General features: G+C 37.6%; 1 protein-coding gene across 1 annotated transcript; it reads left to right on the top strand.

The window, feature by feature from the left end:
- Positions 1-1,102: 1,102 nt before the first annotated feature.
- Positions 1,103-15,406, top strand: TYRP1 (tyrosinase related protein 1). The gene is made up of 8 exons (XM_003782885.1): positions 1,103-1,167; positions 1,633-2,099; positions 2,926-3,248; positions 5,823-6,027; positions 10,179-10,346; positions 12,636-12,815; positions 14,079-14,225; positions 15,038-15,406. Exons 2-8 carry the CDS (start codon positions 1,718-1,720, stop codon positions 15,241-15,243), a joined length of 1,611 nt encoding a protein of 536 aa, XP_003782933.1. The 5' UTR covers positions 1,103-1,167; positions 1,633-1,717; the 3' UTR covers positions 15,244-15,406.
- Positions 15,407-16,562: the final 1,156 nt, after the last annotated feature.

Below are 16,562 nucleotides of genomic sequence, written 5' to 3'. Positions count from 1 at the left end.
ATTCAACTTTCTAACATATTTTTCTGGACAATTTGATGGCTCAGAGTCAAACAGGACACTCAGCTCTCATCCTGAATCCTGATAACATTTATACCGTAATTGTACATTCTAAACTAAAGATTAAAAATTGACTTCAAAGACATGGTTTTTAACTCCAGAAGAAAATTCCTCCTGAAGCACCCGAATCTATTACTTTTAGTGGTATTGGCCTTAGTGGTCTTTTCTGTTTATAATCATACATTCAATTATTTAAGTAGTTTTCTGGACAATTTTATAGGTGAGAGTCAAAAAGGACAGCTAACCCTTATTATGAATTCTTTTAACTTTTGTACTGTAATTATGTATTACAAACGAAAACTGGCATTGGAAGATTGATTTCCCATGTGTGAATTTTCAGTTCCAGGAGAAAATCCCTCTTGAACTATACGGATCTCTTACCCTTAGTGTCATTGCTTTTATACCAGAGGAAGATATAGGAAATCAGAAGCCATGCAGTGGGCGTCTTCTAAACAATAGAAGTACCTAGGTGGTGGTGCTTTGCCACAAAGAGATTTCAGCAGAGGTGATGGAAAGGACCATGTGCTCTGTGAAAGCCAGCAGGCTCCCGGACAGCCACCCCCTTGTGATGTGCAGTAATCGTATCTGGTGCCTTTTCTATTACAATTATCTTCTCTAGAAAATGTAGGAATGACAGCATTTGTTTCTGAGACAGAGTGTAACCAAAATCTACCATCAGTTACAAGCTCTACCTTCACCTTTGTATTATTAAGGGAAAAAAAATCTCGTTTCATCCTCTAAAGATACAGTATCAGAGGAATAAATGAAAATCTCTACAATGAAAACAAATCTCCCTGATTTCACTGACTTGTATTCCGAATCAGGGCTTCTGACCTTTTCTTAACACGTTAAGTATCACAAGGAGCCCAGTGAGAACAGAATCATGTGCTGACCACGTTCTCAAAGAGCAGAAAAACTCAATGAAGTGAAAAGAGATTAGTAAAGGGTAGAGAAGAGCGCCAGCCCCTCCCAGCTTGGGTTTTCAGATTTGGGATTAATTATTGGGCAGCAATCCTTGTGCAATTAACGTCTCTGACATCAGGGGACATGCAAGTATAAAACACTCAGTTCTAAGGGAAGTTAAGCAGAAAAACCTCTCAGGAATTTAAGGTACTAGACAGAAGCCCTGTGGGGAGTGGGTGGGCTCCCACTACAATTCCATTAGCATGGGGGACATTAAATCACAGAAATTAACTGGCTGGAAATCTGTTCTCAGTTCTTCTTTCAGATCCATGGTTAAATGTTATTAATGGTGGTGACCTGCTAATAAATGTCTTGATAAATGATATCCAGGAAAACTGTGTATACTCACACTCACATACACACTCACACACACACACACGCACACACATAAAAAGGAAGAAACCTAAATGGCTAGGACAGAGAATTTAATTATGTAGTTATTACACACATCCAATTTTTAAAGGTAAGTTATTTTTATCATTTGTTTGAAGTGGCAATTTACAGGGATGGATTCCTTTTGAAGGTGAGTTGGGAAGGGCTCCTATCATTTATGAGATGATAAAAGAAACCTTGCATAATTTGCATAATTCCATTTTATTTTCTCCTTTTCAGCTGGATTTTAATCTGTGTGCCTCAGTCTGCTCTACACAAAACGCTGCAAACCAGACCTCTGTCCTGCAATCTTGTTTTGAGCAGAATGAAAGCTCATAAACTCCTATACCTGGGATATATCTTCCCCTGGCTGCTTTTTCAGCAGGTGTGGGCTCAATTCCCACGGGAGTGTGCCACCACCGAGGCTTTGAGAAGTGGTGTGTGTTGCCCAGACCTGTCCCCTGTGTCTGGGCCTGGGACGGACCAGTGCGGCTCAGCATCTGGGAGAGGCAGCTGCGAGGCTGTGACTGCCGACTCCCGGCCCCACAGTCCCCACTACCCCCACGATGGCAGAGATGATCGGGAGGGCTGGCCCGTGCGGTTCTTCAATAGGACATGCCACTGCAATGGCAATTTCTCAGGACACAACTGTGGAACTTGCCGTCCTGGATGGAGAGGAGCTGCCTGCGACCAGAGGGTTCTCATAGGTAAGAGAGAACAGAAATGGCTTTACAGTCCTGATGAGACTCAAGGCTCTTATTAGAATTCTAAATCATTTGAATGGGAGGAATGTCTGGATATCGTATATCACTTTTTCCACAGGTGGGAAAACCGAGGCTTAGAGAGGTTAGGAAACTTTCCAGAGGTCAGGCTTTTCAGATGAAGTGTCTGTCCTACAGCCTAAATAGCATTAAATGGCAAAGCATTTAATAGGAACAGCCTGCAATATTTGATTGCTTCCATATACCAGACACTAGACTAAGGGTGTAACAAACATTTATCTGGTCATTATTATAAGCTGGGCCCCGATCCAACTGCTTTTTTGTGTATACTCTTTGATCTTTACAGCTCTATAAAGCAGGCGTTATTTTTACCCACAACTTACAAATGAAAAAGTGAGGCTTAATAAAATATGCCCAGAGTCATAGAACAAGTCTTTACCAACCTTGTTTTTGCAAGATTGATGGTGTTAAAAGGTAGAAAATTCCAAGAAAAAGACCAAGGGTGAGCAAAAATTAATATGACAAGAAACACAGAAATCAGTAAGATTAAAGAAAGCGAATAGAAATTCTAGAGTTAATAGGAGAGAGAAAGAGACAGGGAGAGGGAAAGAAAGAGAAAGAAAGCAGACTGGAAGAAGGGGGCTGGTGGTGTTTTTAAAAGTATAAAATAATATAGAAGGTATTTGCATATATAGGCGTACAACCACCCCAGGGGGCAAATCAGTCACGGTGTGTTACAGATGAATATGCTTCTCTTCTACCCATCCCCACAAAGCAGATGTTTTCATGTTTAAATTTTGTATCCCTGAAGTCAGGAGAAATATTCTGGACTTAAGTAAAGAAGAAAAGGACCACTTTGTCCGGGCCCTGGATATGGCAAAGCGCACAACTCACCCTTTATTTGTCATTGCCACCAGGCGATCAGAAGAAATATTGGGGCCAGATGGCAACACGCCACAGTTTGAGAACATTTCCATTTATAACTACTTTGTTTGGACACACTATTACTCAGTCAAAAAGACTTTCCTGGGGTCAGGGCAGGAAAGCTTTGGCGAAGTGGATTTCTCTCACGAAGGACCGGCTTTTCTCACGTGGCACAGGTACCACCTCCTGCGTTTGGAGACAGACATGCAGGTATGTACGAAACCTTTGACGTTCCAGAGCCTTCACAGGAAGCTCCTTGTTTGTAAGTCATCTTAATTCACCGTTTGTCCTAATGATGAGAGCAAGAGGCGTCAAAGCCACTTTGCGTTATTAATCTGCCTTTGACGTTCAGTTATGTGTCTCCCTGTTTTGATTACTTGTTAATCAATCTTGATATTTTGAGAAGTGAAAAGAATATGGTATTAATAAGGAGAAAGCCAGGTGAGTTATTTGTAGGTGTGAATTACGGGTATGAAAATAGTCTACAACTTGATGATGCAAGGAACAATTTTCATAAATTTGGAGACAAAAGAATCTCATCTGACATGACTCTGCTCTCTACTTAACATGAGCAAATGCCACCTCCAGTCTGGGTCATCGAGGTGATGATTTTTTTTCCACTTGCTGGTATATGATTTAAATCATGAAAAACAAATCCTTTCCATTTACATTGCTATATTTTCATTGAACTACATGTTTTTTTTTTTTCATTTTTTTTTTTCTATACCACTTTCAGGCTTACAAAAGAAACCTATTTAAAAATTTTACCTTACCATATGAGATGACAAGTATGTTAATTTGACACACCTTGACTAAAGTGATAGTAATGACTTTACCATGTTTTCCACCTTTAAACATATATAATTTGAAAAAGGGACCAAAATGGCACATGAGCCAGGCATTATGTTTAATGAAAATACATGGGGTTTTCTTTTTCTTTTGGCATGAAGTGAGCTTCAACTTAAGTACAGTCATTTTGGGCTTATGTTTTAAGCAGATATGCTCAGAACACATTAATGTATCTGGCAACATGGGTATAATATTCTTGTTTCTTTTTACCAATTGTCCTGTGACTTGAGAAAAAATTATTGCTATTTTAAATTATGAGGTCTCAACTAGAAAATCCACACATTAAACCCATTTCTTCTGCGACATAATAGCAAGGCTATCTCTCACCAAGTTAAAAATATTAAACTTCACCTAAAAGTATCTAGAGACAGAAAAGGTGTTTGAATTCATGTATTGATTTTCGTGATGCTTGCGCCAGCATTATTCCAAGAAAAATCTGGTTAGAAGAGAGAGAATTAATGCACTAAAATATAAAATAAAATATTCTTTCCAAAGTAGTCTATCCGTAGGCAGTTTGAGAGTGATTAAATGAATTCGTGTGCTACTCTGAACATCATATTTTATAGCTCTGATTAAAGTAAGACGTTTAATAGATTATGAATAGTTAAATCTGTCATTTGTGATTGATTACAGATTTTCCTGCCTTTGGAGTCATTTTCTCATGGGCACACCAAAATAAAAGGGCAGGTGCAAAGTATCTCAAAGCTTCAGTCTTGCCTGTGTAAACTTCAACCTCCATGACTTACATTTTTAAAACCCGACAGCGTGAGGGATCCAACAAATTACAATCTAAATGTAATGCATGGTTGAAATGCCACATGAATATGCTCGGGCTTCCAAATGTCAGTTACTGAACCACAAACCTACTCTTAATGATCCCTCGGAAACTGTCACTAATTTTTGTGAACCAGGATGATGGCTTTCTAACAGAGGACTACAAACCCACCGAGACCAATAAATGGGGATGACTCGGAAAGCTTTGTCTCTCTAAAACACTCAAGGATAAGGAAATGCTTCCCAAGGAGAGATTTAAAGTGAAAAAGCAGAAATGTATTGAGCGCTTGAGGTTTAAGATAAAACAATGGCAATCCCTGCATTTAAATCCCATATTCTAAATATAACTCTGCAAAGGCCAAAAGAAATGGGAAATAACAAGTAAATATATGTCATAAGGAACCCAGCAAAATAAGCATGTGATCTCAAGCTCAGCATTTTTTAAAGTAGGAGATCAGCTCTAAATAGAAACTAGGTCTCTGGTCTAAAGAACAATAGGCACAAAGATTAATTTTGCTTCTGTTTAGCATTTCTGTCTGTACAAATTTTAGCCAAAAGCTTGAGTTTTAACAGTTTACATTCTGAAGCAGAGGTCGCCACATGAAGCACCCTCCTGGCCAGGCAGTTAGGTGTGAAAAAGCTCGTGTGGCCTGTAGCCAAACCAGAATCTAAATATCTAAAGTCATTTGAATTAAATTTAAAAACAGAACAAAACAAAAATCACTGTTCCACAAAACATATTTCAAGGCTGGATCTGGCTCCAGGCTAAGAGTTAGCAATGCTTCAATTAAAGGTAGCTAAGTGGAAAAGATAGAATGTGAAGGAAAGGATGTGAATATTGATCATTTTTTGGTATAACCAATAGAAATATAATTACTTGCCTAAGAAAGAAGAGGAAGACCTTTTTTTTCCTCCAAATCCTTTGCAGATTTTCTTCATGATGAGTTGGGAATCATTCTCTCTAGCACTCAAATGACTCCTTGTTCTACATTATAAGCTTTGTTACATTAGGCGTGTGAGCCTTTGGGCTCATGGCTGCACTGACTGGTACTCCAGTTGCTGAAGAGAGCTGATAGAAATAGACTGCCCGAGAGAAAACAAAGGAAGGAGAAAGAATTGTTAACAGAAACAGAGGATATTAACAACATTTCTGTGATCTAGGAAATGTTGCAGGAGCCTTCTTTCTCCCTTCCTTACTGGAATTTTGCGACTGGGAAAAACGTTTGTGATATCTGCACTGATGACTTGATGGGAGCCAGAAGCAACTTCGATTCCACTCTGATAAGCCCCAACTCTGTGTTTTCTCAATGGCGCGTGGTCTGTGACTCTTTGGAAGATTATGATACCCTGGGAACACTTTGTAACAGTAAGTTCCGAATGACAGGAGTCAGAATCTCTTTTCAGATAAGGAGATTAAATAAGCTACTTGGAAGACATTTTCAGGGACTTCAGAGTAAAATCTACTTGAATTATACAGAATCAGTGTACAGATACTCACAAAGTACCAAGTACCTTCAAGGCAATCTATAAGGTGCTCCAGAGGAAACAAAGTGCCTACATATTTTCACATTGCTTTTCTCGAGTGCTGTGGTCAGCATCGCTAACTTCCTTATTTCGGATATGTCTAGGTAAATTAACTAATCCCATTAGTTTTCGTAGCATGGCTTAGTAGTCATGTGCCTTGGGTGGGAATTTCACAGAAAATATTTCCTAGGAAAATCAGAAAAATAGGCAAAAACGGCTGGAAATGTCCTGGGAGGAAAACAGAAAAGAAAGCAAAAAGAATTCGTTATGTGTATTCAGTCAGACGGTTATAAAGGTCTATCTCCTTATAGGAAAGGAGAATATTGTAGTGATGCCAGCCTCCAGCTTTCCCTAAGTGAGTACGGTAAGAGGATGCTTCGCCACACCTAACCAGCCACCTAGCATCCTTTCTCCAGTGATTGGAATGCCACCGCTGGTGACAGGTCACGTTTCTGTTAAACGTGTATCTATTCCTCAGCTTCCTATTCCCTTCCTTGGGTCATATTACACTCTGTCCTTGTGCCAATAGGGACAAAGATGAATTTTTAGACTCTGGCCCCATTTTATTTTTCTTCTTTGAGTCTATTTTGAACTTTTCTTCTTCCATATGAAAACTAGAGTTCTCTAACTTTATTTCATTCCTATAGTCATGCCCATTTATTCTGCATATATTTCTATGTATAAAATATTACATCACTTATAAACTTATGAAAAGAGTATTTCAAATACATCAGAAAGAATTAGGTATTTTTTCATCATTAGGTAATTCAGAGAAAGGATAGTATATATGAAATTTTCCTCTGTAGAAGTTTACAAATTAGAATAAATTTCACTTGGCATGCTGAACAAGTGGTCCCACCTTGTGGCGGAGAAATGAAATTGATGATCAGAACAGCTTCAGATGCCGAAGCATTTATTTCTTTCTGACTAGGCTATTGTATTTTAGCCTGGGAGTTTTCCAGACATTTTCCTTTCTTCCTAATGATTAGATTCCAAAAATAAAACACAATTTCAATGAGTAAATAAAATTACGACAAAAGAGGAAGGAAGAAAGAGATTTTGTTTTGATTGTAATTTTTCTTGTCAGTTAATACAGTAAATTTCCTAACTCAGACATAGTTTCATGACAAATTAAAGATTATTTATTTTAAGTTAAACAAATTTCACAATTACCCCTTCTGTCAATTTAAGATATAAAGATCTAGCCTGCCATTTTATTAGTTAGGCAAGAGAAAGAAAATAACCAAACATTTTATTGAACACTTATGATGTGTCTAACACGGTGTCAAATGCTTTAATGTGACATCCTATTTAATCGTTATAGCAATTTTTTTCCTCTCCATTGTTCTTCTTGGATGATCTTATCTATTTCTGTGGTTTCACTGATCACTTTTTACAGGAGACGCATACCTGTACATATAGAGATTGAATTTCCTGGGCGGTGCCTGTAGCTTAGTGAGCAGGGCTTCGGCCCCATATACAGAGGGTGGTGGGTTCAAACCCGGCCCCTACCAAACTGCAACAAGAAAACGCCGTGCGTCATGGCAGGCGCCTGTAGTCCCAGCTACTCGGGAGACTGAAGCAAGAGAATCACCTAAGCCCAAGAACTGGAGGTTGCTCTGAGCTGTGATGCCACAGCACTCTACCAAGGGTGACAAAGTGAGACTCTGTCTCTTAAAAAAAAAAAAAAAAAAACATTGAATTTCCCTTAGGGGAATCCCTTAGGGATTCCTTATCTATTCCCATGCTTTTTGCATAGCATCTCTTCAGCATTCCATCAATGCACCAAATTTGATAGACCGAAAATGTAAATTTTTAGACCTTACATTTTCCCAGCAACTAAGATATCATCTTTGATTCATCATATAAAGAAAATTGTTCTTTCTTCATAATTTCCAAGGAATTTTCCACTTATTTTGGGGTGGAAATTCCACAGGACTTAGATTCATGATAGATGCAATGGTAGAAGTTGTCCATGTGCAAACAAATTAAAAGTGTGACTGGGGGGCTGGGTGCCCCTAGCTCAGGGTTAGCACACCAGCCCCATGCACTGGGAGTGGTAGATTCGAACCCAGCCAGGGCCTACTAGAACTAAAACAAAAAATAGGCTGGACACAGTGGCTCACACCTGTACTCCTAGCACTTTGGAGGCTGAGGTGGGTGGTTTGCCTGAAATCACAGGTTTGAGACCAGCCTGAGCCAGACCAAGACCCAGTCTCTAAGAAATAGCCAGGCATTGTGGTGGGCATCTGTAATCCCAGCTTCTCGAGAGGCGGAGGCAAGAAAATTGCTTGAGCCCAAGAGTTTGAGGTTGCTGTGACGTGTTTGTGAGCTGGGATGTCATAGTACTCAACCACAGGTAACAAAGTGAGATTCTGTCTCAACAAATAAATAAATAAATAAAAGTTTGACTGGGCTAAAAAAAAAATATGGGTTTAACGAGTTTCTTACTGTCAGAATTCTTTATTATGAAACTGTGGACAAATTAGGATGCCATGCTTCAAAACTCAAGAAATTAATCCTGATTTCTTGGAATTTATTGATAGTTCCCTGAGCAGTAATCTTGAAAGCATCAGCTCGAATTGATAATTTAATTTGTACAAAGTTTCGGGTGATAATGTAAACCCCCAATGCACTTTTCAGTCCCAATCTAGGAATACACTTTATTTACATATTATGTAAGTTTCACCATGCCAATTCATCAGGTATTGATTACTATGTTAATTATAAAGAATAAAACACAGGAAGTCTTATGAATGAGATAAAGGTGGAATATCTCTCTCCCAGTCTAGTGCATTGATTTGTTTGTCTCTCTAGGATACATACATTCTTGTCTGGAGACCACTGGGATAGACTGATGCAAAATGCTCCCAATAAATATCTTTTCCCACCCATCTGAGGCTTCAATTTCTCTCCATTTTCTAATGAATTAAATGTAGCTTCCTCATCTTGGTACTCGATTTCTGGACAATACAGCCTCTGTCCAGCGTCCCATTTTTCCCTCAGGCCACAGCACTCCTCATTGCCACATACTCCAGGCAAGCTCTTTCCCAGACAGGCCCTTTTTACAGCCAATATGATCTTTCCCATATAATGACAGGTACCACAACTCTTCAACACCTATTAAACGCCAGGCACTGTGCCATGTCTGAGAGATACACAGACTTTTTATTATAGATGCGAGTTTTTGTTATAGAAATCAGAAAGCTTGTCATCTTGTTGTTTTCTCTACCTAAAATATTTGGATTGTAAAATTTCTCCTCTTTCACCTATGAAAATTCTCCTCAATCCTTCAGACTTCTTTGTGAAACCTTTCTCTCTCCCTCCTTCTCCCTCTCCTGCTTTCTCTCTCTGTCTTTTTTTCTCCCTCCCCCAACCCCCGCCTTTTAAAGGAGCCATCTATCAAATCATCTATTCCTAATATCACAGCTCTTTCCCTATATGTTACTAACCTTCAAAATTTTAGTTTCTTTCTTCTATTCATTGCTGAAAGAGTTGAAAAATATGTGTTGATTGAAACATGTACCACTTTGGAAAGAAATTGAAGGTTATTTTTTTCTTATTTTTCTAAAGGCTTAAACAGATGGCATTTGGGTACAAAATTTCATGTATATATGAAATATAGATTTCAATGTGGAATTTAGGTTTACGAGATTATTCTGGCAAAATGTAGTTTTCCCTAGAATTTTCATTTTAATACATTTTCATGAAAGCAGCATATGTCGATTTAAAAAAATACCCGGGCTTGTATCTGTTAGCATGATCATTTTTTTTTCTTCAGATGTTTTTATGTATCCCCTATCTACGCTACTCACAGAAGTAGGACATAGTAACTTAAATTTTCTCATGTTGATGCAACTAAGCGTGCATTTTTAAATTTTCTCCTGTACTGCACAGAACCTATATCTTCGTGATTGTGCTATATCTAAGTTTCAAAGAGTAATGATGAGACCTCTAACCGTTGAGTGTTGGCATTACCCGTCTTTTTCTCAGGCACTGAGAGTGGGCCCATTAGGAGAAATCCAGCTGGAAATGTGGCTCGACCGATGGTGCAACGTCTCCCTGAACCACAGGATGTCACTCAGTGCTTGGAAGTCGGTTTATTTGACACCCCTCCTTTTTATTCCAATTCTACAAATAGTTTCCGAAACACTGTAGAAGGTAAGACAACAAAAATCAGTGTTTTGAATTGACCTAGTTATCAGAGTAAACGGAAATACTCAGAAAATGGTCTCTTTGAAAAGGCTTTGCATAGCATATTGTTCCTCTGAGCTTACGTGAAGGAGACTGCCTGCTGTTATTCTCGTAGAGCAGTCAGAAAAGAGCTTCCTTAAAGAGAAGTGTCAGACCGTAAAACTCTTTTGAATTATTATTAGAGAAAGCGTCAGAAATTATTTTCCGCTCTCTAACACCTGAAAACAATGTAAACTCATATTTCTGGGAAGGAGCTGGCCAATGGGTACACCTATATCAAGGTCTAGCATCGGCAAATAATATTCAAAATTTAAATGCCTGTTAAAATTTTTGTTTCTTTTAAAAAATAAGAGTAACAAAAAAAGAATTTCAAACAAGTAGTTGTCACTTGGTAAAACCTGGTTTGGGCAATTGTTTTATTTAGGTCTGTATCAATGTGTAACTTTTTAAAAAGTCTATAAAAATTCAAATTAACTTTTATTGACATTAAATTTGGTCATTCTGGATTCTCTTAATTTTTTTTTGAGACAGAGTCTCACTATGTCACCCTCCGTAGAACACCAGGGCGTCACAGCTCACAGCAACCTCAAACTCTTGGGCTTAAGCAACTCTCTTGACTCAGCCTCCCAAGTAGCTGGGACCACAGGCGCCTGCCACAATGCCAAGCTATTTTTTTATTGCAGTTGTCATTGTTGTTTAGGTGACCCGGGTTAAGTTTGAACCCACCCACTGAGCTACAGGTACCGCCACTCTCTTAAAATTTTTTAAAGCAGAGGACACTGAGGTCTAAGGAGGCAAAATGACTTTCCCACGATATTTAGATAGGCAGTAACAGAGCACAGACTCAAATCTAAATTGTCTAAATCCATAGTTTTATATAATAAATTTCAGTACCTCCAAATCAGCTTAACAGATATTTAAAGTTTTAAAGGAGTATCACAACATTGAACTCTATTATAAATTTGTTGTCAGATTTTACCTTAAATATAGTATAAAACATGTTGCCTGCATCCTGCTGCCCCCAAAATGGGAATATAGATCTGAGACACCTGATATATAAATGTGGTAATGATTTTTAATTCTTTCTCCTTTTATGCTCAAAATTTATGCCATGTTTATTTATGTTTATTCTTATTTCAATTTTAATAACTATGTGCATACACTGATTTGGAGATCATTCAATCAATAATCACTACATTTTGTCTAAATTGGTATTGATAAACTAAGATTATGAGCAATAATTTGTTTAAAAACATGCAGATTGTATCTTCTTTGTGCCCAATCAGAGCAAAAATTATACCGATTTCCTGACAGAGGATATAAAAAAGATGAGTGCTTTGCCACAGGCCATATATGCTACAGGAATCGTTTAAATGGTTTTTGAATCAAGTAAAATGTGATTAATGCATGAAAAAGTAATTAGTGAATAAATACTTGTCTGTACCAATACAATTAATCTTAGGTAAAGAGTGAACAGGTTAATATATTTTAAATTTATATGTTATTTCTAATATACACCTTTTCCTGATCTCCACTTCTGGTCTTTCAAACCAATCAGATGACACACATCATAGGTAATCCATTGTTGTGAACGATCTGCCCTGTGTCTCCTCCCATCTTCTCCCCTATATGTGGACTATATATAGAAACATATATGTTGAATAGAGATATTTATCAAAAGTTTTATAAATGTTTTGACAGTTGGCTTTCCAAATGTTTAAAACTAGTATCAAGATGGTAAGAAAGAGCTGGGAAATGATAACTTTCCCACAAAAATAAAGTTATTTTCCAAAAATAAACATGCTGACTGTCATTCAAATGGAGTTAAACAGGAGGCCGAAGGAACATCTGGCAATTTAAGTTCCAAGACAATCTGAGCGGTGTTCTCCCAATTGTGTCAGCAGTTTTTAGCAGCAACTGGAGATTTTCACTGTCTTTATTTCTATATAGAACAATGTCTGCCTTGTCCAGATAGAGTATTCTATACATTTTGACTGGTATCCTTTGCAGGTCATTATTTTTAACCTAGAAGATACATTTAGGATGTCACGCCACTATCGTGAAAGTAACCTAGCTCTGGATAGGAGAACAATGTCATCAGCCATAGGTACAGGGAAGCAATGCTATCATATTAAGGCAAAAATTGGCCTGACATGCTTTGGAAAGATTGCTCCCCAATATAATCACTGCTGTTGACTTGGAAAGTAAGATATTTGCACTGGTTTCTACTATTCTTATCCTTGCTTTTGTATCTAGGTTACAGTGACCCCACAGGAAAGTATGACCCTGCTGTTCGAAGCCTTCACAATTTGGCTCATCTCTTCCTGAATGGAACAGGGGGACAAACACACTTATCTCCCAATGATCCCATTTTTGTCCTCCTGCATACTTTCACTGACGCAGTGTTTGATGAGTGGCTGAGGAGATACAATGCTGGTGAGCCTTTTAAATACCTTTTGTAGGCTTAGCCAAACACACTTTCACAAGGCAAAGTTACCAGTTTAAGCTAAGCACCTGGTACACATAAAATACGGGTCAAATGGTTAGACTATAGAGCCATTTCCAAATATTTAAACCCACTTTGGAAAGGTAGGCAGGATTCTTACGGTTCTGGAGGCTGCATAGGCTAGGGTTGAGGGCCTTCTTGCTGGTGTGGACACTGCAGAGTCTGAAGGCAGCACAGGCACCACACACCAGGCTGAGCATCCCAGCTCAGGGCTCCTCTATTTCTTTTCTTGTAAAACCACCAGTTCCTCTCCTGTGATAACCCGTCAGTCCATGAGTCCATGAGGGCAGAGTCATCATACTCAATCACCTCTTAAAGACTCTACCTCTTAATTTTGCCATATTGGGAATTAAATTTCAACATGAGCTTTAGAGGGGACAGATATTCAAATCGAGTCTTATCACATATTCCAACTCTTCCCAATATATTCCCATTAGTGTCCACCCAAACCCACATCCAATTCTGGTTTTGTGATATTCTATTTGGTATTTAATTGTACCTACATAAATGTAGGACAAACAAAACCACTCATATGCCACAAATAACCTATCACTCCTTTTATCCCTGATGACCGTAATTCACTAATATAAATGCCCATTGTTGACGCTTAAATAGAAAGAGGAGAGATGGCAGGAAGTGAATGGGATGACCACATCCTAATTTAAAACTTCAAGTATTTTCCATTGACAGAACAAAACTTTGGGAATAAAGCTAATAATGATTTTCCTTAAAGTAAACGGAATAAAGAAATAATATTAAATAGAAATATTTATAGTCAAGGACAACTTTCAGAAGATATAACACATCTCAAATTTGAATTATAGTTGATTCTACAACAAATGTCAGGTTCACCTTTTTCTTTGGCTTTGAAAAATACGTTTAGTAAATTTTATTCAAATGAGTTTCTGTAATTTAAAAACAAAACAATTGATGCTCTTCATAGATAATAAAATACTCCCCTTCTTTTAGACTTTCCTTTGCTGTGAAGTGTTATGTTTTTGCTGTGTTCAAAGCATTTGAACTCTATTTTATGTAATTCCCTATGCTGCTGTAATGAAACTTTCTTTATGTCTTTATTCAGTGTAAACTTTTTTGTGTGTTCTCCTTGAATATTGGACACCTTTGGAGCATAATAATGACATTAATATTAACTTTATTATGTCCACTAACTGGTTGCCTTTGTAATGATTTAGATATATCCACATTTCCTTTGGAAAATGCCCCTATTGGACATAATAGACAATATAACATGGTGCCCTTCTGGCCTCCAGTTACCAACACAGAAATGTTTGTTGCTGCTCCAGACAGCCTGGGATATACTTACGAAGTTCAATGGCCACGTAAGTATTTAAAGTGTACTTTTACTGTAATGACTTCCAAAAGCAAATTTGTCCCTCTTAAAAATAATCAGTATTCTGAGGTTACATTTTCCATTTGGATTTAGCAGCTTTCATGTGGAATTTTATTTTGTGATAAAGAAAGGGAAATTAACATTTGTTAAATGCCCACTCTAACCTGGCATAGAGCTGATTATATAACACTCTCATTTAATCTTCAGACATCCTGAGATGAGTATTACAATCCTCCTTTTAGAAATAAGGAAGCTGAGGCTTAATGAGATTAACTGTTAAAGATCATATTTCTAGTAAGGGGAGAGAATGAGTTCTGAGCTTAGGCCCATGGAATAGCCCACAACTCATAGCCTCCACTCATCTATCCTAAAGGAAGAGCGAGTGAGATATTCTGGGCTACTTTTCCTGAGATTTTTAAATTCAAAATTTCTTATTTAATTGTAAATCTCTGTCTCAACCAAGTTAGTAGAGGAAAAATACAGAATTTGAATTCTGAAAAACCTGAACTCTGACACCAGCCCTACTGCTTACTAACCAAGGAACCTTGGGCAAGTGACTCAAAGTCCATTGAACCATCATTTTCTCGTCTTTGGGATGAAACCTATGACTATCCCAATTGGGTCTACTAAAAGAAATGAGTGCCTTTGATAGGACAAGTGACATCTTAGGCATTGTGCCCAATATAAATTAAATATTTGCATTTCTGTTAAAGTGCCTGGGATAGTGCCTAATTTTGGGGCATCAAATTTTTGGTGATAACTATCTGAATGTTTATATTTTTACTTTTCTTTTTCAAATAGGCCGAGAATTTAGCATATCTGAGATTGTGACCATAGCAGTGGTTGCTGCATTGGTACTGGTTGCAGCTGTTTTCTTGGGAGCTTCTTGCCTCATTCGTGCCAGAAGCAACATGGATGAAGCCAACCAGCCTCTCCTCACTGATCAGTATCAACACTACGATGAGGAGTATGGAAAGTTCCAGAATCCCAGTCAGTCTATGGTCTGATGACAACTGACCAAATTGCTTAGATATTAGTGTCACAAAACTATCTGGTTCAAAAATAACACACTGAGTTACTAATTGTATTTTCTTCTACTTTCTTACTTTCTTTTATATAGATGCATAGATTGAAACTGAAGTTTCATGCATTCTTTTTCAGAGCTGGGAACTTATCATTCAGAATCTTTTCATTATGTTCTAATTTTCAGCTCTATTTAAAATGATGGCTTGCACTAATTCCATGATATTTAAGGGGCAGTGTAAATAACTTTGGCATGTTTTAAAAGTTGACTGTATGATGATATAAATAAGCTGCTGTGCTTCCTTCCTGCATGAAGGAAAATAACGTTTGATAGTAAATTTCTGTTTAAAATACGTGAGTGGGCATTTCTATAATGTTAAAATGTAAATACATTTCAATTCATTAATATTGGTCAGCCGATATAAAAGAAGCCACATTTATTAGTTAAAATAAATTGTAAGGTATATAAATAAATGAGATCCTTTGTAACTTATTAAATTAATATTCCCATTTAAAGACTAGTCAAATATACTGGTCACATATATTAATGGGTCTTAAGTTCAAGACCACATAAAATCACATCTTTGTCACACTTGAAAGAGGTAAAATCTTTATGTTTTAAAGAGATCATTGATATTGCCTGCTTGCCACTGTGCTCCCCTCCCTCTCGGTTGACTGAAAAAAGACTACCCTTCCACATACTTCAACTCTTCGTTTCTCTTCTAATATCTTAGAAGTCCACAAAGATGGCAAAAAGGTGGACAATATGCTTCATAGTGCTCTACAAAAATCCTATTTGATGTGTTTAATTTAAATAACATTTTCTTATCATTTACTGCCTTTTCATATTTTCAAAATAAGATATTAAAATGCTGATTTATTGGTTCCCTTTTGTATTAGTCACTTAAAAATGCTATTTCCCCCATCTTCTAATATTAAATATTTTTCTCTTATTGATTTTGTGCTACAAAACATTATTGCTGAGGAGGACTGTACAGGTTGATCATGAGTGAACAAATGTTTTAATTAAAATTGGTGGCCAGATGCAATCACTCACATTTGTAATTCCAGCACTTTGGGAAGCCAAGATGGGAGGATCCCATGAAGCCAGATGTTTAAAACTAGTCTGGGCAACATAGAACAACCTGATCTCTGAAAAAAAATGTTTTCTAATTTATACAAGTGTGGCGCCATGTAGTCCCAGTTACTTGGGAGACAGAGGCAGGAAGAATGCTTGAGCCCGAGAGTTTGAGGCTGTAGGAGCTACCATCATGCCACTGCCCTCCAGGCTGGGTAACAGAGT

The sequence above is a fragment of the Otolemur garnettii genome, unplaced genomic scaffold (genome assembly GCF_000181295.1).
Source record: "Otolemur garnettii isolate 467f Iridium unplaced genomic scaffold, OtoGar3 scaffold00006, whole genome shotgun sequence".
Lineage (NCBI taxonomy): Eukaryota > Metazoa > Chordata > Mammalia > Primates > Galagidae > Otolemur > Otolemur garnettii.
The sequence above is the reverse complement of the archived record's forward strand: the minus strand, read 5'-3'. Positions and strand labels throughout refer to the sequence as shown.

Coding starts and splice junctions, on each gene's coding strand:
- TYRP1 (XM_003782885.1), top strand. CDS start 1,718: ATGAAAGCTCATAAACTCCTATACCTGGGATATATCTTCCCCTGGCTG. Junction 2,100..2,925: donor CGACCAGAGGGTTCTCATAG/GTAAGAGAGAAC, acceptor GTATCCCTGAAG/TCAGGAGAAATATTCTGGAC. Junction 3,249..5,822: donor GTTTGGAGACAGACATGCAG/GTATGTACGAAA, acceptor TCTGTGATCTAG/GAAATGTTGCAGGAGCCTTC.